The sequence below is a fragment of the Photinus pyralis genome, unplaced genomic scaffold (genome assembly GCF_008802855.1).
Source record: "Photinus pyralis isolate 1611_PpyrPB1 unplaced genomic scaffold, Ppyr1.3 Ppyr1.4_LG9, whole genome shotgun sequence".
In the NCBI taxonomy this organism is placed as follows: Eukaryota; Metazoa; Arthropoda; class Insecta; order Coleoptera; family Lampyridae; genus Photinus; species Photinus pyralis.
In genome coordinates this window covers 6,607,458-6,632,827 of record NW_022170878.1, presented here as the reverse complement: position 1 = coordinate 6,632,827, position 25,370 = coordinate 6,607,458, and the positions used below count along the sequence as shown (strand labels likewise).

At 37.5% G+C, this 25,370-nt stretch overlaps 2 protein-coding genes across 2 annotated transcripts; both read left to right on the top strand.

The window, feature by feature from the left end:
- The first annotated feature begins 7,686 nt into the window (after positions 1–7,686).
- On the top strand, positions 7,687–9,643 carry LOC116179957 (probable cytochrome P450 303a1). Its single transcript, XM_031499777.1, has 3 exons — positions 7,687–8,904; positions 8,950–9,067; positions 9,111–9,643. The coding sequence occupies exons 1-3, from the start codon at positions 7,886–7,888 to the stop codon at positions 9,426–9,428; spliced, it is 1,455 nt and encodes a 484-aa protein (XP_031355637.1). The 5' UTR covers positions 7,687–7,885; the 3' UTR covers positions 9,429–9,643.
- Positions 9,644–14,262: 4,619 nt separating this feature from the next.
- Positions 14,263–17,797, top strand: LOC116181360 (probable cytochrome P450 303a1). The gene is made up of 4 exons (XM_031501704.1): positions 14,263–14,662; positions 14,713–17,231; positions 17,275–17,392; positions 17,447–17,797. Exons 2-4 carry the CDS (start codon positions 16,165–16,167, stop codon positions 17,762–17,764), a joined length of 1,503 nt encoding a protein of 500 aa, XP_031357564.1. The 5' UTR covers positions 14,263–14,662; positions 14,713–16,164; the 3' UTR covers positions 17,765–17,797.
- Positions 17,798–25,370: the final 7,573 nt, after the last annotated feature.

Here is a 25,370-nt window from a genome sequence, read left to right as displayed (position 1 = left end):
CAATGAGTACTCTATCTAGCAATTACGATTACATCTTAAATTGAAATGACGAGTATTTAGTACGACTTAAATTTCATTGCCTCGATTTTGTGTCAAGTCAATTCGCAGGAATAGAATGTACTTCAGGGTAGTAGTTGTTTATTGCAAGAGAGTGGATGTCAATCACGTGAAAACTTTGAGCAAATTTATGATGCAGGCGTGTAGAGCGCATCGGTAACCCATTAGATTAATTGTTTGCTAGTGCCTAAGAGAGGAAATATTTAGATCGTATGTCTGGATCTCTCTGTAATCCAGAAAATTAGATCTTCATCTAAACATAAATGTATAGTAGAGATAAAAACCGAAATGTAAGAATTATTGGTTCCATGGATGTAATGGTCAAATAGATTGTTACAATTTTGGGTAACAATAACATTGTTTCTAGTGTACGACATCATGCTCTAGTTCTAGCAAAACACGAAAGTTTATTCAGTGTAATTGATTTTCCAAACTTTTTCAAACTAAAGATTGATGGAATAAAGTCTGCCCGATAAATTTGTTGGAGTCATGAAACTTTTATGTTGTAGTTATAAATAGAAAGTTTCGTGGAATGGTTCTCAATACACTAGCAGCGTTTTCTCAATGTATATCAATACAAACTGGCCCATTTAGTAATTACAGGTTGTTAAATTTTCGTTGCCTTTAAAATTTCGCTAACTGGAATTTTCTGCGCCCTATAAATAATAATTAACGAAACGTGGTTCAGTGCGATTGAAAGTCACAAGTTATTCCGGAAATTTTCCTTGGAAACACTATTAGCGATCTCTAAAATGTCTACCGAGGTCTTTTCAAAAATCTAACTTCGCATCATAAAAATCTTCTTAGCATTGCGATCAGAGCAAGACCTTTAAGAAATCCTCAGAGGTCTTCTAAATCTTAATAACATGTTATTTGCTAAATTTTCGTAAATATTCTTGCTCGAAGCGCACATAGGAAGTTTTGCTAAAAATTGTTATGGGAACAGATTTAAAAACTAAAGAAGTTTCTGTGATACTGACGAGGTATGTTTAAGGCCTTTGCACACTGGGCCACCAAGGTGGCGCCTCCATGGTGGTTGCTCATGTTTAAGCAAGTGCTAGGTTTTTTTAACTTATTAAGTAGATCTTATTTTTTTTAGTCTAAAGACGAAACTAGATGTCACTGAATAAATTTCATAGATATTCCTTCATTTCCTTAAGAATTTGTGTATGAGTTTGCTTTAGAAAACCAGGTGTCAAATTCTTGACAGAATAGCTTCCTAGCTGAAACCAAAAATTGCCAACATATGTACGCACTTACAGACCGGAAAAATTTATTCTTTAAAAGTTGCTTAAAATGATCTAAAACGTCAACATTTGATGAAATTTCGCATTGTACCTAGCTCATGCTATGAAGAGAAAACCGTCAATTCGTGGAATTGTATGCAACCAATATTACACGATTTCAGGATACGTCAAACATTTCTTGAACTGTTATCGAACATACCATTCCAATTTATTCGTTGTGAAAAATCGTAATTTGACACTAATAAAAAATACACACTAATGGGCAACTTAAATTTGACATTAAGCGACCATTTTTATAGCATAGATTATTTCAAACAAATTCGCGTAGAGTTGATTACCTGTTTTCATCTATTCCCCATGATGACATAAATAAGAAAGTTGGATGTTGCACATGAGCAACACTATTTTTTGCGCATGCATTTTGTTAGCTTTTATTAAAAGGACCTACCATCTAAATTTCGTTAAAATTGTTCCATAAATAAGAAAGTTGCATTTCTGCGCATGCGCAACACGATTTTTGCGCATGAATTTTGTTTGCTTTTATTAAAGGGACTTACCATAGAAATTTCGTTTAAATTGCTTCAGAAACAAGATCGTTGCGTTTTGCACATATGCAACACAATTTTTTGACTTTGACAATTTTTTTCTCCGTTTTTTGATAATATAACCCGGCCCAATTTTTTGTAGGTTGTACACAGGAAAATAAGGTCTTCCAAATAATAGAATAAAAATTTTAGGTTGCTATTTGAAAAAAAAAGTTCGATGCCGTTACGGCGCTCCAAAATTTTTTTTCAAAAATCCGGCCCGTTATTTTTCTGTTCGGTATGCCTAAAACATATATACAAAATTTCAACAAAATCCGTCGAGCCGTTTTCTCAGAAAATTGCCAACAAACGTACGTACGTACATACAGACGGAAAAAAATTTTATTCTTTAAAAGTTGCTTAAAATGGTCTAAAACGTCGACATTTGATGAAATTTTGAAATGTTCAAAAAACGGCTATCGCAATAGCTACCTAGCACATGCTAGGAAGCTAAAAATCACCACTCACTTTTCTAAATGCAACAATTGTCCCTAAGTTTACGACGAGAAATAGTTATAAAATTCTATGACAACCTACACATACCGGAAAATAGAAAGCTCTCCTTGAAGTTAACGCAACGGTAGCGGGTACGAGTAACTTAATGTAAAGGAGCAAAATATACTAGACAAAAATGGAAACTCACAAAGGTCTAAATATCCTGCGGTTGCGAAAGAGAATTTACGGAAATGATGAAGATTAATACGGTACTTATTGACAGTGAAAAAGCAGAAAAAATTTATCTAACTAAACATCCATTTGGAGTAGAGAGCATCTGTAATTCCCATTTCGTACGCTTCAAATAAATTAAACTGTTTTTCAAGCATTACCGCTTTCTCCGATATCGGGACAACTTGCAAACATTAAAAAAATGAGTGTACATCCAGCGGCACCATAGAAAACAAAACCTGCTAATAATGGTGTTACATGTCTGAAATTCTAAAATATGGATTGCCCTCCTTTTTTTTTGGGAAGAGATCTTTCCGGCTGTAAAAACATTTTAAATATCTGTCTCAAATCCACACCAAACCATAACCGAATATACTATCCCAGACCTACAAAACATCCAGAAGACACAAATTCTAGACAAATGGCAAAACGCATAGTCCCAGACAACACAAAAACTAAACACAATAAAAACCAAAGACAAAGAAGTGGACCGACCACCCAACAAACTTCAAACAGAAAATGCTAAGTAGTATACATACAATATACGTCATTTTCCGTACGTTTCCCTTACTAGCTACCTATCAAACGTCACCTTTAAGTCCATGGAGAATGCCTTTTTTTCACCACTATTTAGAAAACATATATAGTTCATTGTTCTACTCCCTCTTCTAAATCCTAATAAATACCACGCACACGACAATAGCTCTTACTCGTTTTAAGTTGTAATTATTAAAACACAGAACATGAGAAGGATGACCACTTAAACAAAGGTTTTTAGGAAATAAATCATACAAATTCTCGTGCCGAATTGAAATCTGTATTACTAATTGGTTTTACGGAGAATAATCTCCGAAAACGCGAAAGTTTTAGGAATTGCATCCATTGGAACACTTCTATGAAAGGTACTCCGACACGTACTTCCTGGGAATCGATCAGATCCCTAGTAGGCAGATTCCACGAACATGTTTATTTAATTTAATTTTTCAGAGAATCTCTTATGTCATTTACATTACTGCTTTATACCAATTGATTTTAAAAATTTCCTAGTAAGAGGTGTTTCAAATTCAATCCTTCTTTGAAACTTTTGCGTTAAAAGTTGTACCTAGCTCAAACGTGAAAGCTTTATATCGTTGTGCAATGTATCGATCGGAATGTGACAGATGGAAAATACACATAACTAAGTCTGTTAGTTGTCTCTCAAAAAGTTTAATTCTCAGACAGCAGTATGTGAAATATTTAATAAAGTTGTAATTTTTGAACTATATGGAAATAATAATTTTAATTTAAGTTTCCACCCACTGTTAGTTTCTTACTCACGTAGAAAATGAGCGTTGCTTTTGTCCATATCTGATCATATGTGAAACAGTCGATTTTCCGTTTGGGATCATTCAGGAATAATTAGCTTCCGAGCTCATTTTCAATGCTTCGTATAAAACGTAAACAAGTTATTGTTAGTTACCAAACTGCAGCGGTTAGTTGATATTTACAACTAAAATAGACATAAATTCGTGCATAACAATCAGACTAAACCAACGGTAATAGACGAGAAGTAGAATTTATTAGCTTGTAATGCAAATATGCACATTATTGTCCCATTATAGGTGAATTTTGTCCATTTTATTTTAAGATATTTTACCCATACACTATTCAGTAATTTTAAATATAGGTACATGGTTGCATTTAATACAAAAAATACTTAACGTTTAGGCAACGCTTAGGATTCTACAGATATTCTGGAATTTGATTCCAGTCCCATCTTCCCTAGTAACATCACTTCATGTAGGTAGGTATGTCATTGTCTGCAACTCTGGAAACCAATTCAAATAGATTCTGGAATTTGTACATGATGTCCATCAGCTAAAATATTTTTACTTTTATACTACTTTTACCAAAATGATCAATAAACTTTTACATGGCACTCGAAAGTTGAAGTTTACACTTTTGTATATGGTGAAAATGGGAAAACTTAATTTTCAAATGAAAACTCCTTTTGTCTTTTTTGTCAATAGATTGCACACTGGTACGTTTGTAACGAAGTCCCTACAGCAAATATGTATGTGACCAATCCGCCATAAAATGTTATTAGCAAATTTACAGGAATGCAACCGACGCGACGACGACGCAAATCTCTGATGTTAAAATTATGTCTAGAAATTAAAAACGATCCATCTGTTAAGCAGGATTGTATACGTAACGATTGTTGCACAGAACGATTTTGCAGTTTGGTTTGCACTTTTATGACCCTGACACCGCCGATCTGAGGGTGGTTAACCACTAAGAACGTTGTATATTATATTAATTAACGGATAAAACAAATTATTGTATATCAGGATGTGATTAGTTTTCCACATGTACTTAATCAAAATATGAACACCAAAACATAAACATTTGGCCCCCTAGACATTTCCCCTAATGTACGATGCGAGTTTCAGCCTGGACCGATGGAGGTACGCAAGATGAGAACATAATCACTTATTTTTCCTAGATTCTGATAAAAATCGGCATATTGGCCTGTGTTACCTTTTAGCTTCCCTGCGACAAACGAAAGATGAATAATTCTGATAAGATGTAAATCGTAAAATAATCTAGTTTGGAGCTGAGATATATTCCCGACTTATATAAACGTTATTTAATTGTGCACAAAAAGTGGTAAATGTTTCCTTACATGAAGCCAACATGATTGATTACCCTCTAGTGGGACCAGGCAAAAAAGAAAGAATAGCAGAACTTTATATCGAACTGTCAAAAGCTTAATATCTTTAGCATAAAAAGTTTAGGAACAACTTGGGCTATAATTGACATTTAGCTATTGTCAATCAAGAATAATGCGTCAAATGCATCAAACTATGGAAATTATGAAATATAATTATTTATATTTCTTATGGAAGTGGACAACCGCACCGCTATCCTTTTGCCTAGGTAACTAACCGCAGACATTAGTGCAGGGGTTAAGAGCCAAAATAGGTTTCAACCTTGCATTTTGTGATAACTTTATGAAACTTTCAGAGGATGTTCTAGACACTCTAAGGTTCAATTTCAGCTATGCCGCCACCCCCGCAACACCGGACGGCACTTGCTATAGCGGGTTTCTTAAGTGCAAGGTAGCATTTCAATACCCGCCCATAAAATGGGTCAAAAATGTATGTCCAGGGTTTGTTTTGTATTTTCTTACATCTAGGAAGGTTGAAGGGAATTGTCAAATACCCAGGGAGAATTTATTTAGAATATTTTACGTGGTTTGCCTATTTTTAAGGCGCTTTTAACAGTGCGGACTAGGGAATGCAATCCCGCAGCAAAATCTCAATCCCGGTATTTGCGGGATTGTTAGATGTTAATCCCGCGGGATCCCGGTATTTGCGGGATCTCGCAAAACTTTAAATAAATTGGCAAATAAGCAATTCTGTGCGGTTAACTCCTGTATTAAAATAAATCGCTAATTCACAATATTTAACAAAAAAGTACCTTCGGCCTAACTTAGAACTCAAAAAATCCTTACCTGTAAAGCACAAAAAGTCTTCTAAAGTGCCTCAAAAATCATAGTACATTTTTTGACGAAAAAAGTTTAACAATTATTTAAAAAATAATTCGCCGTTATCAGTTTCATTAACAAAGTAAACAGAGTCGTCCCCTTGGTCGACAAATTCCTCAGTCCCGCAAATCCCGCGGGATCTCGCTCCATTTATGTGCGGGATTAATATCGCAAAAATGCTGCGGGATCCCCGTATTTCGGGATCCCGCAATCCCGGTATTGCATTCCCTAGTTTCTAGTCTATAACTTTTTATTGAGAAGTCTGATCGAAAAAGTACGAATTGTTTTGGATTCTACGCACCAAAATTAATAAGAAAAAGTGTTTTCCCGAGAAATTTTGGTGTAGTCGATTTTTGGTAAAAAAGGAAGGTTATACACTGCCTTTTTTTGAGCCCCGAAAAAAAAATTGTCTCAGATCGACGCGGAAAAAATTTTTCTTATAGAATGTGGCCTGTAGAATCCAAAATTTCAAACAGTTCCAAGATTGGGCTACTAGTTCAAAAGTTACAGCCCTTTGAATTTTTTTTCGAAATTGGGTTCTAGTCTATAACTTTTGATTGAGAAGTCTGATCGAAAAAGTACGAATTGATTTGGATTCTACGCACCCAAATTAAAAAGAAAAAGTGTTTTCCCGAGAAATTTTGGTGTAGTCGATTTTTGGTAAAAAAGGAAGGTTATACACTGCCTTTTTTTGAGCCCCGAAAAAAAATTATCTCAGATCGACCGGGAAAAAAAATTTTCTTATAGAATGTGGCCTGTAGAATCCATAATTTCAAACAGTTCCAAGATTGGGCTACTAGTTCAAAAGTTACAGCCCTTTGAATTTTCTTTCGAAATTGGTTTCTAGTCTATAACTTTTGATTGAGAAGTCTGATCGAAAAAGTACGAATTGTTTTGGATTCTACGCACCAAAATTAATAAGAAAAAGTGTTTTCCCGAGAAATTTTGGTGCAGTCGATTTTTGGTAAAAAAGGAAGGTTATACACTGCCTTTTTTTGAGGCCCTCAAAAAAAATTGTCTCAGATCGACCCGGAAAAAATTTTTCTTATAAAATGTGGCCTGTAGAATCCATAATTTCAAACAGTTCCAAGATTGGGCTACTAGTTCAAAAGTTACAGCCCTTTGAATTTTCTTTCGAAATTGGTTTCTAGTCTATAACTTTTGATTGAGAAGTCTGATCGAAAAAGTACGAATTGTTTTGGATTCTACGCACCAAAATTAATAAGAAAAAGTGTTTTCCCGAGAAATTTTGGTGTAGTCGATTTTTGGTAAAAAAGGAAGGTTAAGTATTCAAATACTATGCGAAGTATTCGAATACTAAATAATTATGAAAGTATTTGAGTTACAAATACAAGTACTGCTTCCATAAAAGTATTTAATTACAATGTATTTGAATACTTTAAAGGATTTGAATACTAAACAGTATTTACAAAATCGAATACTGTCCAGTTCTGTATGCTTTCTGCAAGTCAAAGAAAATTCCATATAACTGTTGTTGCTTCTGTGTCCAAGAGGTTATCGAGGGTTGACCTTGATATTCTAAAACCGTCTTGTATACTGGATAGCAGTCCGTTGATCTCTAGGTACCAGTTGGGCCTTTGGAATCATTATTCGCTCAAACGTTTCTCTGACATGGCTAGTCAAGACTATTGGTCGGAATTAGAAAGGTGAATTCCATCTTTCCACTCCGTGGGGTAGTTGCCTAGACCTCCATTACTAAACGAACTATTAATAACTTTATCTAATCGTTCGGAAAATGCAACCCAAGTGTTTGGGAGTAGTGGTAATCGACTGCTGCTGAAATGTGGTCAGTAATAATTCTAATCTTGGTTTTGGTTCTGCTGGCTTATTTGGACACGCGGAAGCCGAGGTACTTTCCACCGGGCCCCGCCTGGTTTCCGATTTTAGGATGCGCGTGGGAACTGCGGAGGTTGCAGAAGGAGACGGGCTCGTTATCTGGGGCGACGCAAGCGTTGGCGAGAAGATATGGTCCGGTGGTTGGGGCGCGAGTGGGCCGAGAACGTGTCGTCTTCGTCTGCGGCTCGAAAGCGATCCACGAGCTGCTTTCCAGAGATGAGCTCAACGGTAGGCCGGACAGTGACGTTACCAGGAGTAGAACTGGTGGAAAACGCAGAGGTCTCCTCTTTACAGACTCCGAATTTTTACAAGAACAAAAAAGGTTCGTACTCCGACACATTAACGAGGCTAGTTTCCGAAAAGAGGTCATGCGGGAGTCGATCGAGGAAGAGGTGAGATCTATCATCGACGGTGTCACGAGAGCAATCGAAAAGAACCCCGTGGTCGACATGTACAGTTTCTTCCGGATTCATGTGTTGAACGCGTTTTGCTTTCTAATATCAGGCCAGACAAGCCAGCAACACGAGTTGAGTGATTTGGAGGCCATCACTGCGTCTTTTTCTGAGAATGTTCCCTTGGCCGGTCCGATATTCGGCCTGTTTCCGTTTTTAAGGCACATCTGCCCCGATTATTGTGGATATAACTTGCATGTAGAAATGCATGAAAAAATATTGGAGTTCTTCCACAAAAAGGTAGAGGTTCTCAGGGACGCTGCCTCCACTCGTGGCTTCATTCACGCATACTTGGACAAACTAAATTTAGGCCAAAGCGGTGACAGCTTCTCCGAAGAGCAACTACTAGCAGTTTGCTTAGACCTGCTGATTGCTGGTTACGACTCCACTTGCAATACCCTAAAATTTGCGTTCTTGTATCTCATACTGCATCCAGATATTCAGAAGAAAGCTCAAGAGGAAATCGATACCGTCCTCCAGGGGAGATTACCTACTGTAGAGGACAGATCATAGTAAGTATTCCTAACTGCCAAAAGATCTAACTCAACAGATTGTAGCTTACCCTACGTCGAGAGTATAGTCTTGGAATCAATACGGATGTTTGTAGGCAGATCTCACTATGTACCCCGTAGGGCGACCAAAGATACGCAACTTAGCGGCTACTTCATTAGGAAGGTACAGATCGACCTGACTGACTGCTTCACCGACTTGTTTTTAGAACACCACCATAATTGGAAACATCCGAGGAATTCTTATGGATGAAGCTGCGGGTTGGCACAATCCGGAAGACTTCGATCCCGGCCGTTTCATGCGAGACGGTAGCCTGAAGATTTCGGACAATTTCAGTCCGTTCGGTTCGGGCAAGAGAAGATGCGTGGGAGAGGTCTTTGCTCGCGAAAACATGTTTGTCGTGGTCGCCGGTCTTCTTCAAGCGTTTAACTTCGAGACCGTGCCTGGGAATCCTGCAACGGTAGAAGCTGTCGAAAACTTTACTCCGACAGTCAAACCTTACAAGACATACGTTACATTGAGATAAAACCACCCAAACACTTCCTGGTCACGCCACCTAGTGCACGGCTTACTATCAAACCGAAGCCAATAAATAGTTAGTACGTCTATCATTACAACCAATCGGTTTAGCTCTGTATCGTAGAAACAAAAGGGTCGAGGGGTTGTGTTTAATGACGAATCTGCGCACAACTACCCTTAACCAAAACTAATAATAAATAATCATATACCCCATCCGTTTAACTCTTTGTTATTTATTTATTGCTTTTTAGAGACTCCCCCGTAGAAGGTCTTAAGTTGTTCTACACTCCGGTATTTACCTTACGAATTAGGAAAACCTAATTCGAAGTAACCGGCAGAATGCTCGAAACTGATCTAGGGAAATTCCCATCTCTGCTACAGATGAAAAATTCTTACCTCAGCCCAGGTTCGAACACCCGACCTCCGGTTTTGTAGTCCAACGCTCTACCACTGACCTACAAAGCTGAATAAACGTAGTAGTGGCGAAATGATATAATAAGAGGTGGTTTCGCAACAATCACCCCAATTGTTGTACTAAATCTGCACATATACAGCGTTAACCAACACTATTGATAATTGGCCATAAAGGCTTTTTTGAACAAAAATCGAAGCTATTAAAAGCTCTTAAAAAATAAACTCTTCGTAAAGACACTGAAACGGTTTCATAGGCCTCCGTGGATCTTAAGAGCTCTTTAACGTTTTAGACACTCTTACAGATCTAGGCAGTTTGTTTTAAAGATTTGAAGGACACTGATCGCACCGATTGCTATATCGTGAATCCCATTAATTTTCCTCTCTGCCTCATCCCCTTCGTGTTACGAATTAAGTAGTGCATCTTTTTTATATCACGCGTAGTAATTATGTCCACCGTGTTTTCTCAAGAAGAAATCTGGAGATCTCTCCGAAATGAATGAGTTTGTAGTGTACTTAACCTCCAGGTTCTACACTAACTTCACACTACACTACAAAAACGGGGAAGTAAAGTCAAACCGGCAATGTTTAAAAATGGCCACCCGAATGTTATTAAAATTGTGAAAGCTCGGAAATTTAAGTCGAAATAAATTACATTGCTAAAATAAAGTTTGAAAATGGTAGTTCACCGAATAAAAATAGAAATAGGTTGTGGAAAAAAAGAACTTGCCAATAAAAAAACCAGCCGTCAAATTAATATCAAATTGTGTTGTAAAATTAATTGTTTGTAATTTATTTATTTTTATTTATTTAATGATTTACACCAATTATAGGACACAATATGAAATAATATAAGAAAAAAGAACAAAATTTAAGTTTATAAAATATATAGACGCATTTGGATTTTGGATTTGGATATAATTTAGTACATATCTAATAAAGGGAATCTAAAGCCATACCGATAGTGGGAAAAGGGTTATAATTAATGTCAATATTTCTATTAATTTGGGTGTGTAGAATCCAAATCAATTCGTACTTTTTCGATCAAACTTCTCAATCAAAAGTTATAGACTAGAAACCAATTTCGAAAAAAAATTCAAGGGGCTGTAACTTTTGAACTAGTAGCCCAATCTTGGAACTGTTTGAAATTATGGATTCTACAGGCCACATTCTATAAGAAATTTTTTTTCCAGTCGATCGGAGACAATTTTTTTTTCGCTGCTCAAAAATCAAAAATCGACTGCACCAAAATTTCTCGGGAAAACACTTTTCGTTCGTTCCACTCCACGCCCGTAAACTTGAAAGTTTTAGTGGCCAGTAAACTAGCGTTAGGTAGGTTAAGAAGAGCACATGTTGAATTAATAGGTGAATTACGAGAAATATTTAACCTAGTTTTTTTACAATAAAAAGTGTAGTGTTGTCGAGTATTCACATGAGGTACCTAAAAGTTCAAACGTTCTAACAAAGAAGGACAATCGATGTGATTGTGTATAAGATTGTATAAAAATCTTACACTAAGCCTTGATCTTCTGCGCTGTAATGATGTGAATGCGTAACATAAAATTATAACATCACAAAAAATAGCAGGTAAACTTCAAGGGGTAACATATAGGTTAAAAACAAGTTTTGGGAATTATGGATCAGGTAAGCAGGTACCCAGATTCTAAGAAAGGGTGAAATGCACAGGATGTGACTCATCTTTGGTGCAATAAAGTCCTTGTGTTAAAAGTAAGATGGAAAATTACATGGCCTTGTAGGCAAATTTAACTAAAAACAAGATGTGGAGAATCGTAACTCATTTATCGCACATAGATTCTAAACTGAAGAGCTTTGATTCGCGTAATCCCGCTCCTGCAAGACGGGTAACCCGCCCCTGGTTTCGGGGTTTCGAGCCTACAGTTGGATGTCGAAGACAATCACGGAATTAGGTGTCGTACTTTAAATGGTTACAGTTTTTACCACCCCCATGACTGCTTCATTCACGGAGAAAAATGTTAGTAAACAAACAAGTCAGTACATACAACAAATCGGTAATTTACACATATCAAAATAAAATGATAAAAACTTATATGAATGTTACTTCAGGGACAAGACCAAGTAATCAACATCAATAAACATAAATTAAGCAAGATTTACACCAAAAAACGTAAATAATTACAAACAATAGCATAACGGTACCACATATGTGATTCTGCATTGCGGTTAAACCAAGTAAATTTCAAAAACAAAGATTCAAACTCACATAAAATATAAAATGCGGCATACAATACACAAATACGATATAAAGACATTACTACCTGCATTAAATAACACAAAATAACAACAAATATTTATGAAGGGACGCGTTCACGACCGCCATTCAAGACAAGATGCCAAACGTAACCCCCGTTCGTGCTTTTTAGATGGCGAAGGCAGCTTTTTCCCACCTAGAAATTGCATAGTTGCCAACTCTCAAAAATGTATGTGTCGTCGTAAGTTGTATATACAGGATGGAACCTCTCAAGTTCCTTGGGCCGTACCTACTCAATCTGTGATGATCCAAAGAATTAGCTCTTGGTGCATTTTCAGATTAAGAAACAGAGCCTCATAGAACCTTGCATGTTTTGTGAAGCGTCTAAATAGTTCTGAAAAGAATGCTGTGAAAAGACGATAAGAGGTTCTGGAAAAACCGTATAGATGGCATTTGGAAAATGTATACGAATATAACCTTTAGATAAGCATGATAAGCTCAGGCAAAGTAGAGATGGGTAGGGGTGAATAATGGGTTCTAGTATATTAGCCAAAACAAAATATAGTAAACCGGATATGCGCCATTTAGTCATATAGCAAATTCCAAAAGAAAAAAAGAGCGATCCAGTTCGTTCATGATTTTGGACTTTCTGTTCGTCCGCCCGCCTGTGTGCATGATAACTAGCGAACGGTTGCGATACTTCATTACTGGTTTCGGACCAAAATATCGAAACTCTAGCCCTTAAAAGTCATAATTTAATACAATTAGGAATAACCTGGTTTAATAAGAACAACTTAAAATTAAATGAAGATAAAACTCACATAATTACCCTCTCCACAAACAATAAGGTTGCAACCGGCAGGTGTGTTAAAGTTTTAGGCATATATATTGATGAAAAACTCACTTGGAGCAATCACATTGACCAAATCATTATTTATTTTAAGGAATTTAAAACGATCACTTTGTATAGCCACCCTAAGATCGTGCTATTTTCTTTAGTTCATTCACATTTACAATATGGTGTAATTTTGTGGGGTAACTCTTCCAAAGCGAGCAAGGCGTTTTTATTGCAAAAAAAAATAATCCGTATAATCGTAAATGCTGACTATCGTGCTCACTGCCGACCTATTTTTAAAAAAATAATTATTATGCCTCTTCCATCTATTTTCATATATCACACCATATTGGAAATTCATAAAAACAAAAATAAATTTGAAACCAATGACTTCTCTCACAACTATTCTACACGAGGAGCAAAAAAAATAAAAACGCCCTATTATAAACTAAGTAGGTCTAAAAATAACAGTCTTAGGGTCGACTTATACAATATCGTTCCTGATTGTATCAAACCTTACAATTTTTATAAATTTAAAAGAGTCGTTAAGGCGCACTTATTAAGTCATTCTTTTTAGTGAATATTTACATACGCCTTGGAGATCTATTCAATAATTTTAATGATATTTATTTATTTCATTGTTTGTTTACTTGAATTTTTTGTACCTGTGTAGTAGTATTCTCTTTAGTCATTTTTACCTTTACTTGTTTATATTTTATCTCTGTTTTGTCTCTTTTTAACAATAATTTTAAATTGTTTATAATCTATATTCTGTTTTAGCCACATGGTCTGTCTAGCTTTTATTTATTTGAAATTTTAAACTGTTTTTATTATTCCTTTTATATATATATATATATGCATTGTACTAATTTAATATTTACCATATTTTCTGACGTGTCAAAACCTATTTTTGGTATACGGACAAATAAAGATTGGATTAGATTGGATTGGGTGGTCAAGTTATTAACTGACAACATTTTGGCCATTTTGCGCCTTGTCTATGTTTGTTTTCAGATGTGCGAAAGTCAAATTGAGTGAAATTATGAAGCGTCAGTTGGTAAATCCTGAGACGGGAACGTGTATTTTTTGTGTAAGTTTTCGGACATACAAAAGCGAAACGTCCTGTATATAGTAATAAAGTAATGAAGGCCACAGAGAAAGTCTCGAAGTACACTTCTCTGGCCCAAAAGATGTAGGTACTTGTTAGGCTACCGAATCAAAATATTTTGGAACCATCTCATCAGCACCAAACAAATTAATGGACTTTATCTAATCACTCGGAAAGAGCACGTCCACGAGTTGACCTTTAGAATTTGTTTGGGAGTTGTAATCGACAAGTGTCGAAATGTGGTCAATAATATTTATAATTTTTGTGTTGGTCCTGCTCGCTTATTTGGACACGTGAAATCCGAGGCACTTTCCACCAGGTTTCCAAAACTGGGATGGGCGTGGGAAATGGGGCACAAAGAGAAGAGCGTCGGCGTTGGCGGGAAAGTATGGTTCGGTGGTTGGAGTACCAGTAGGCCGAGGACGTGCCGTTTTCGTCTGCGGATCGAAGACGATCGACGAACTGCTTTTTAGAGATGAGCTCAATGGTAGGCCGGACAATGTAGTTACCACGAGTCGAACTGGTGGAAAACGAAGAGGTATCCTCTTTACAGAATGCAAATTCTTACAAGAGCAAAAGAAGTCCGTACTGCGACACTTTAAAATTGTTTTAATTATCTATCTTTACGCGAACGGGGAGTGCCTGTGTCATGTTTAGGTAACGTTATTTTCATAAAATTCCTCTTTGTTAACAGGTTTTTTTTATAGGTTATGCCATATATTTTAATTTAATTAGCTATCTTTGTTTTACGTATGTCGAAATCCGAAACGCATTTATTAATGGCGTATCTAAGTTTCAATTAATTGAATTTGGGTTTATTATGGCATTGTAGTTTCTGGATATATTTTTCTTTGTACGTTACGCTCACTTTCTAAGATGGAAGAATTTTTAAAGAGTTGAATAATTGAAGGTAAACGAAATGTCCCGCTACTACGGCTACTAGTCCCTATTTTAATGGTTCTGAACGCTTTGAAACTTTCAAAAAAGACACCACTTTCACCCAGCAAAATTGGGTACCTACTTTTATTGCTATTTTGGCAAGTACGTAAGTTTGAAAGATTTTGTATCACGAAATCTAACAATCCTGTAATTAAGAGCGGAAGGCTTGGTATTTTAACAAGGGAAGTAACTAAGTAAATGGGGATAATTACTGTAAACTCACCTTTCACTAACATCCCTCTGTAATCTACGCGTACGATCATAAGGGGTAGAATGGCAGCATCCAGTTCGACTGGTTGTCTCTTGCGCTCGAAGGTCATGTAAACAAACAAAACGCGACTGCTTATCCGCGATCATCGACAATTAATTAGGTAAATCACCGAGGGGCGTCTCTTGAACCTCCGAACACTCCCATTGAATGCGTCGCAATACTCGAGATCGTGATTATTCACAGGAATAGTAAGCCAATGTTTTGCTGTGTTGATAATAATTTTCCTCAATCTTAATATCATTAATATCGTTAATTGTCTTTAAATTTCTTGTCGTGTGCCGTTGTATATCACACTTCATTTTGATTTTAATCAGCAGTTACTGTGAGGTTTTTTTGTAAATCACAATGAGTTTTAATATCAGGTTCGTTTTTATTTGAAAAGCGGTTCTCCGATTTGAAAATGTTCCCTCGCGTAAATTTTGCTGCGGATCAGGCTGTCAGTCCATTTTACCTCCAAAATTTGACCACCCTCTCCTATCAAGTTTATAACAATGCTCACCCCTAGTGAAATTTAACTTTCAACTCTAGAAAAAGAGAAATAATCAACCCTGATCTGAGAAACCTGATTCAAGAAACTTAAAGTCGCTTCCTACTGAATCAGCGGGAATGATTCTCGTTCACATGCCCTGTCAGTTCTGAAATTAGCCGCTAAGATCGATACCTATTAGTTTTTTAAGGTGCCCAAGACTCTACTTTTAATAGACAATTAGTTTTCAAGAACCATTGATAATCTGGCACTTAAAGTCTTTAAAGGATTTTAGTGTTCATACTTTGCACAAATGGGCTAACCAAATTTTTTATATTATTTTGTGTGCCCATTTTTTGCTCGACTTAAGATGAAAAAGTCAAAGATAAAAATGTTGTTGGTGGTGGAAAGGTCAACGCATTACGATAATTTGTAATGGAGTTATGAGCACTTTGCCCTAATCGATTATTGCCTAAAGTAAACATGTGGGATCCTCATTATTTGTTACAAACACGTTTTTATATCAGTGAAAATATGTGGTTAATCGTTATACTTCTCCTGTTGCTGTTTCTGGCACTCCTGGACACACGAAGACCAAAGAACTTCCCGCCCGGTCCGGCGTGGTTTCCCATTATAGGATGCGCTTGGCAAATCCAAAAGCTGTGTCGTCAAACGGGATCTCTATCGAAGGCGGTATTGCCGTTGGTTGCGGAATACGGGCCTTTAATTGGCGCACGAATCGGACGAGAGCGTGTCGTAATCGTCTGCGGGTTGCAGCAGATTCTGGAAATGTTCGGAAGAGATGAGCTTAATGGCAGACCCAAAGGTATACTATCCGACAGTAGGACTGGCGGGAAACGGAAGGGCATTGTCTTCAACGACTCCCAAACTTTCCAAGAACATAAGAAGTTCGTGCTCCGACATCTAAAAGATTCTAAGGAGATAATGGAGGAAGCCATTCACAGCGAGTTGCGTGAGATAAATGAAGATCTTACCAAGAGGTGCAAAAAGAATGGTACCGTGCCAATCGACAGTTTGTTTGGGATTCCACTGCTGAATATGCTTTGGTCTTTAATGGCCGGTAGAAAGAGACCTCTGGAGGACTTTGAAGTAAACGAGTTGCTTAGTATAATGGAAGATTTTTCTCTGTGCGGTTCATTGAGTGGTACGAGTTTCAGCAATTTTCCCTTTATGAAGTACCTTTGCCCCAATTATTCTGGATACAATACATACGTCGATGTTCACAAGAGAATCATAAATTTTGTTAGGGAAAGGGTAGAAGAGCTAAGGGGCAGTGGTGCGAATCCTGGCCTGATTCACGCGTACCTGGCAACACTAAATTCTAGGGAGAAGAAAGACAGCTTCTCTGAGGAGCAACTGCTGGCAGTATGTATGGATTTGTTCATCGCGGGATTCGAAACCACCTACAATACTCTACAATTCTTCATGTCATATATTGTGCTCCATCAGGACGTGCAAACAAAAGCCCAAAAGGAGATCGATTGCGTGGTTGGAAGAAGGCGGGCGGTTACTTTGGATGACAAGCCACGGTGAGACTTGAAATGTGTAGGGCCCATTTATATGTTCCCATAGATTGCCGTATGTGGAAAGCGTGGTGCTGGAATCCATGAGATTGTTCGCTGGAAGAGGATTCCTTGTACCAAGAAGGGCAACTCAGGACACTACCTTTTATGGATATTTCATTCCAAAGGTAATAACTTTGTAGCATTCTGGGTAACAGCAACTAATTACGGTTTTTCCGCAGGACACGATTCTTCTCGGAAATTCGAGAGGAACGCTTATGGATTCAAAAGCCGGATGGAAGAATCCAAGCGCTTTCGATCCCGATCGGTATATTAAAGACGGCAGTTTGAACGTTCCAAGTAGCTTCGTGATTTTCGGTCTCGGGAAGCGAAGGTGTTTGGGAGAAATTTTGGCGAAAGCAAATCTCTTCTTAATAGTTGCCAATATGCTACAGACGTTCAGTTTCAAGGCAGCACCAGGAAGTCAGCAGCAGGTGGAAGTTGTCGAAGGGTTCACTCCGGGAGTTAAACCATTTAATGCACTTGTTACTATAAGATAGCATGTCAATAATGCACGAATTGCTTTGCGAGAACAGAACTACTATGTGGGCGTACAACCTCAAAGTAACATATTTGGCCCTGTATTGTTCATTGTCTAATATACTTATACACTATACGAGTAATAAGCGTTTCAGCAAACTCTGGATCTGCGGTAGTGATATCATCGGATTGTGAAGTAGTGAAGTAGTTCACTGGATTCCTCTTCTTTGATTTTGCACTGGACGCAACCGCAGGATTATCCGTCCGAAACTGTCACTTTCTCTCATGAACCATAGCGCGAAGGGAGTTCCGCAAGGGTTCGCTTTAGGACCGGTAATGATTTGCATGAAACAAATTACACATACCGCACATTTGTATTATGGCGTAATGTAAATTACAACCGTAAAGGATGCAAGTTAAAAGATCGTGTGATGCTGAGAACTGAGAACCCACAAAGAAGTTTTCAAAATAATCGATCTCAATAACAGGTTAGGGTAATTAAATATTATTGTAAATTTGTGAAGTGCATGCTAATTTTCCATGTAATTAACAGAAAAGGGTTGATTTTTTAGAATTATGCATAGATCACTTCTGACCAAAATTCTATTGATCCACTGGGCGCGGAAAAATTGTTTCAACTGAAAGAAGTCCTTATGGTAATTTATGTTAATTTAAGTATTCAAACTTCCGGTTTAAATGATGAGAATCTAATTAAGTAATTAACGCCCTTACAATATCAAACAACCTCAGATAATTCACGAATTAGGTACTACGTACTAAAAATACGATATAAAAATAAATAAGTGTAAACCTCAAACCTGAAGCTTCATTTCTAAGGCTCATCTTTGGGCTTCAAGGCTTATGCTTCAAATCGGGCCAATTTTTGAAACTCGCACTTTAATATTTAAACTTTGGGCTTCGTTTCTAAGGTTCAGGCTTCTAGGTTCAATTTTTTGCCTTAGGTTTGTGCTTGAAATCTGATTATTTTCGAAGGGCGCCATTTTCAGGTGTCAACTTTTGAACCTTGGCTTTAAATTTTGTGATTTATTTTAAGATTCAGGTATCAAGGTTCAACTTGTTGCTATAGGTTTATGACTTCCGCTTCAAATCTGATATATTTTCAGAATTTACACTTTAATTTTCAGGTGTCAATTTTTGAACCCCAAATTTCAAGTTATAAACTTTGCGGTTTATTTTTAAGGTTCAAGGTTCAATTTTTTGTTTTAGGTTTATGACGTGCTTTGAAATTTGATTCTTTTCCTGGAGCGTGATTTTCAGGACTTTTCCTAGGTTTATGGCTTACGTTTTGTTCAAGATCAGCCTCGTGCTTCAAATTTTTTCTCCAGGTTTTACGTTCCAGGTGTCAATTTTTGAAACATAAAAAAGGTTCTAAGCTTTGTGCTTCATTTTTCAGGTTCAGGTATCAAGGTTCGACTCTTATTTTAGGCTTATGCTTTAAATCTGATTATTTTCGCAAAGCGTGATCTTCAGAACCTACACCTTAAGCTTCATGCGTAAATTTTTGAACATCCAACTTCAAGCTCTGTGCTTCATTTTTAAGGTTCAGGTACCAAGGTTCAACTTTTGCCTTATACCTCAAATCTGATTATTTTCACAATCCGTAACCTTCAGGATTTAACGTTATTCAGCCACAGTTTCAATTTTTGAAACCCAAGCTTCAATATTTGCACTCTGCACAATTCAGACCAATAATATTTATGTACTCATAAGAGCTCTCACGAAAAGAGAGAACCTTTAGCTTTGAAAAGACCCGTTGTGAGTTTTTGAGCTACAAAGGGTCCATCTCTATATAATTTCTATAAGGATATTAAGGATTCAAGAAGTCCTTCAAATCGAGACTTTTGAAGGTTCTCGGACTTTTGAAATCTCTTTAGCCTTTCAAAGCTTCTCCTTTGAACGCATTTGGCCAATGCTAGGTTTTTAATTTTTCTTCTACTTGCACAATAATCCCCCCTGACTTGGACACCACTTACACGTTTAGTTAATTTTTTTACTATTATTGTGATCTTTTGTTCGTAAAACTCGCCAAAAAAGAAGTCCTTATGGTAATTTATGTTAATTTAAGTATTCAAATTTCCGGTTTAAATTATCAGAATCTATTAATTAACGCCCTTACAATTTCAAACAACCTCAGATAATTCACGAATTACTAATAATACGATAAAAAATGATCAAAGTCCTCGTGTGAGATCGAAGGGACTTCAGCGCATTTTTGTGTGGCAGATCAGTGTTTTATTAGCCAATATTGACTCCACCATCAATAAGATCTTGCCGAAAGCTACCACGTTCACTTTGTCGGTACCATTTTCTCACTTACCGTGCACTCGCAATTCGCGTTTGAAGTTTTGCCTCCACCATCATTAAAATCCTTTGGGGGTTACCATATTCCCTTTGTCGACACCCACTTCTAATCACCCGCAACAATTCGGATTTGAAGTTTCGACTCCACCATCAGTAAGATCTCGTCGGGGGTTACCACATTCCCTTTGTCGATACACAGTTCCGACGTCCCGTTCATTCGTAATTCACATTTTGGTAGATTTCGCTAAAATCCCGCATAAAATCGTATTCAACTTTTGGGTACTTCACATAGCTCGACCTTCTATTAGTGACACGAGAAAGAGAGACCGCGATTCGCGCTGTAAGAAACTTTTGGGCACCCAAAGTCGACTACCCCTCGAAGCTCGCCGCGCAAAAGGTGGTTTATTTCGCCCCTAGGAAAAAAAACAAAATTCCGCCACGCAGAAGTTGTGCGCGTTGACAAGATCTTCCCGACGACACCAATTTGAAAACAATCGGAGAAAAACTGTAGAAGAAGATAGATAAAAACTGAAAAAGCTCCAGGTTAGTATAATACGCTCGGGGATGGCGTCCAGATGTCGTCGACTCCAAATCTTGTAGCCCCATCCCTAACGTTCTTAATTACACGGCCTCGATAGTTACATGTACACTCCTTGTCTTTTTACAAGCGTTTTTCTACGGGCGCGCATTTACTGCCAGCCAGCCAGCCAGCCAGCCAGACCAGCCAGCCAGCCAGCCAGCCGACCAGCCAGCCAGCCAGCCAAAGTGAGATTAAAAGCTACTTTTTACAAAAAAAATTTTTTGCAAAAATGCGCTAAAAAATGAATAAGTGTAAACCTCAAACCTGAAGCTTCATTGCTAAGGTTCATCTTTGGGCTTCAAGGCTTATGCTTCAAATCTTTTTATTTTCGAGTGCCGTGATCTTCACGATTTACACTTTAAGCTTCAAATGTAAAATTTTCAACCTCAAACTTCAATGTCTGTCATTCATTATTAAGGTTCAAGGATCAAGGCAAAGAGTAACCTACTCTTTGATCAAGGTTCAACTTTTTGCCTCATGCTTAAAATCGCAGTATTTTCGCAAGTTATCAGCTGCAGAATTTACGCTATATGCTACAGGTTTCAATTTTTGAAACTTTCACCTCAATATTTGAACATCGTACTTCATCAAGCATTTGGTGTCAATGTTTGAAACTCATATCTGAAGCGTTGTGCTTCATTTCTAAGGTTCAAGCGTCAAAGGTTTATAGCTTCTATGCTTATCTTCAGGACTGTAAGCATCAAGTGTCAGCTTTGACTTTCAATCTGTGTGATTCATTTCTAAGGTTCCGGTTTCAAGGTTCAAATTTTTGCCTTAGGCTTACGGCTTATGCTTCAAATCGAATTATTTTCGCGTCAATTTTTGAAACACACTCTAATATTTAAACTTTGGGCTTCGTTTCTAAGGTTCAGGCCTCTAGGTTCAACTTTTAGCTTTTAAATCTGATTATTTTCGAAGGGCGCCATTTTCAGGACTTACAGGTGTCAACTTTTGAACCTTAGCTTTAAACTTTGTGCTTTATTTTCAAGGTTCAAGTAAACCTTTGCCATAGGTTTATGACTTATGCTTCAAATCTGATTAATTTCGGGCTGTTTGCTCCATTTTAAGGTTCAGGTATCAAGGTTTAATTTAGTTGCTATAGGTTTATGACTTCCGCTTCAAATCTGATATATTTTCACAACAGATCTTCAGAATTTACACTTTAATTTCCAGGTGTCAATTTTTGAACCCCAACCTTCAAGTTTTAAACTTTGCAGTTTATTTTTAAAGTTCAAGGTTCAACTTCATGTTTATGGCTTACGTTTATGGTTTATGCTTCAAATCTGATCTTTCCCGCAAACCGTGATCTTCAGGATTTACACTTTAAACTTCGTGTGTCAAGTTGTTAACCCCAAATCTTTAAAACTTTAAGCTTTGCGCTGCATTTTCAAGGTTCAAGTATCAAGGTTCAACTTTGCTGTAGGTTTATGGCTTGGGCTTATGCTCCAAATCTGATAATTTTCGTAAGCCGTAACTTTCGGGATTTAACTTTATTGAGCCACAACTACAATTTTCTAATGCTTTACGAGATGAGCCTTTTAAGAGCATCTTTGGGTCGCCATTTTGTCCAAAAACCACCTCATTTTAGATTGATTTAGAGCAATTAAAGCCCTTACTAGTGCTCAAGGGCTCAGACCTTTTCTAGAAACCACAAGTGCTTTCATCTGTTTTCTAGATGATTTTGATCTTTAAAATCGTAGAGTTAATTATTTGTGAATGAATAAATCTACATTACAATGTATTAAAGGTCATTAAGTGTATAACTTTCGTTGTAGGAAAAAAAATAAAAATATTGTGAAAACATGATGGCAAAGGCGCTGAATAAGCAATTCCATGGTAAGGTCAATGATTATTTATAAAGCAGTTATCACCACTAATCGACTAATTGCCTAAACAAATCTGTGACAGACGCAGTGAAATTTCCTATTGCTGTTACTGGCGTTCCTGGGCACACGAAGACCAAAGAATTTTCCGTTTGAACGTTCCAAGTAGTTCGGTCTCGGGAAGCGAAGGTGTTTGGGGGAAGTTTTGGAGAAAGCAAACCTCTTCTTCATAATTGCCAATATGCTACAGCCGTTCAGTTTCAAGGCACCGCCAGGAAGTCATCCGCAGGTCGAGGTTGTCCAAGGGTTCACTCCGGGAGTTAAACCCTTTAATGCACTTGTCACTATAAGATAGCATTCCGATAATTTGCAAATTGCTTTCCGAAACTGCGAGGTGCTGTAGGCGTACCTCAAAGTAACATGTTGGGCCCTTTATTGTTCATTGTCTAAAGCCTGTACTAAAATGATATACTAAGCATTTCAACCATAGATACCTTGATATTCTAAACAGCTTTAATAGTTATTTAAGATTATTTATTCCTTATACTATTTTGGCGGTAGGCAGGTACTAAAGGCCACTAATAATTGTCAATGGCACTCGTGGTCTTATTAAAAGCCTTTAGCAGACCTCTAAGGACTATTGAGAGTTTAATGTTTTTTAGGGTTTTTAATATTCCATATATGAATTTTGAAGAGCCTTTAGGATCCCTAGGTTACTAAGTGCCTTTAACGGTTTTTGACGAGCTTCCTTTAAAAGACTCTAAGAGCCCTCGAGTCTCAAATCGAACTTCTAAAAGGCTCCAAGATCTTTTAAGGGATCTGAGACCTTAAGTGGACCTTTAGATTCTATAAACCTTTAAAAGCTTTAGTGGGTCTTTGCGCTACTCGTGGGAATTGGATGGAGGATTTCAAACCAAACAAACCCTTTGTGGGTTCCCCGTGAGAGGGGCTCAACAAGCCGGGTTCCGGTAACGGGGGAGGCTCCTCGAAAGGGAGGACGGCTCCAACGGAAGACCTTATTCAAGGACCCGGTATGGTTCGCAAGAAGAATGGGACTGGCGCAAAGAAGGCAATCGCCAGGCGGTTCTTGGCACCGACCAGAGGTCGAAGCAGTCGCCATCACTAGGGGAGGGGGGAACCGAGTACATCATAGATGGATGAAGAGAAATTTGCAGCAGACGGGGAAGAATTGGAAGATCGCTCAGGATCATCTTCGAAGGTCTAAGCGAGGATCATGGAGGACCTTCTGTGGTAACATAAATGGTCTTCTGGATGCTCAAAAACTTCGTAAGATCCTTTTGAAAGACCCGGGGTAAAAAGTGGATACACTGAAACTTCCATGCGCTAGATATACGTCTACCGTGGGTCAGATTCCTACATGTCTTCCTAGGCTCTGGGAAATACGTAACTTCGGATCCACCAAAAGGAGGTACCCGGGTCGGTTCAAGGCCAGGGAGGTTACCGAAGGATCTCTGAGATGGGCGGTCAACACGTTCAGACCATTTAAGAGAGCACGACCATAGGGAGATATTCCTGGCTCTTTTGCAAAAGGGCCCGGAACCGCTACTTTTACATGTGTTGCTGGCAGTGGTGGGGTTTTCGTCGGACCCGAGCCTACCCTAGAAATTGCTCCCTCTATTGTCAGGGTTAGAATTAAATACTTATTATCACCTCAACCGCCTCCAAAATTCCAAAGAATTACATAACAAATTTGTAATTAACACCCGACGTAATTTTGAATACGAAATAGAAAAATTTAACATGAGACTCTTATCTAGGTCGTAATTTGGGCTCGATTATACACAAAACTAACCGTTTACAGATGAAACGAAATTATTCATCAATTCAATCAATCAAATCAGGTGAAAGAAACGGGTGGATAAAATACGCAAGCGATCGATTAATCAAATTCAATTTAAATAAAGTTTTAATTACCTTAAGTCCTCATCATCCAGTCATAATTACTCAATTGCTCAGCAATCAGGCGCACTAACACATAAAACAAACGGCAAGATGATGATGTTTTCTAACTTATTTGACTACACCGGAATCTCGTTTTAGATTACACTGACTTTGCTGTAATTAAACTTATTGTATTGGCTCTTTGATGGTGGAAAAACACTGTTTACCGGGCCTGGGAAACAACTTTATTTCTACTTTTATTACGACGACTTAAATAATACTCGTGGTATTAAGTATGAACTTTCTTCGATAACAAGAACTTACGATTATAAGGACCAACTGGCCACGACTGTAGAGTACGAAAACAAGCAAGTCGAAATTCACGTCCATCACCAGAAAAAAACCCGTCTGTTCTATTTAAAACATTCTTCCTTTTCCACAATCTTTCCTTCTTTCTATTTAATTTTCGGCGCGGCTTCGAGTAACTTAAACACACGTGTTAAACGATAACTCGTCCTGATCTTGAAACTAATTAGCTTTTATGTAACGAAAAACAACTCTTATCACGACGACCGGAGATAACATTTTTATAAATACTGCGCAAATATTTCCAGGTGTTCTAACACGTAGTAAAATAGAACAAATAAATAAATCACAAGGTGATTATTGCGACTTGATGGGAATTGTCCTTAATCCCAATTTACAGCCAAATTTCTACGTTAAAAATAATTGAATAGGCTGGAATGCCTTGGGATCGCTCGGAAATGACTGTGTAAGTCGAAGGTGAGTTCAGCGGTATCTGTGCTAGCTACAGCAAATTTTTGTAAAACCAAAATGACTTAAAATTTAGCGTAAATGCTATATTTGTAGACGTTTACCTTCTTGATAGATGAGTAATGTGGAGGGGGATGTTCACAGTATCTACGCAGAACCAAGCTCAAACTTCTCCGAAATAATCCACGTGTTCCCAACAATTTCGAGCTATTCACAACTAAGTTT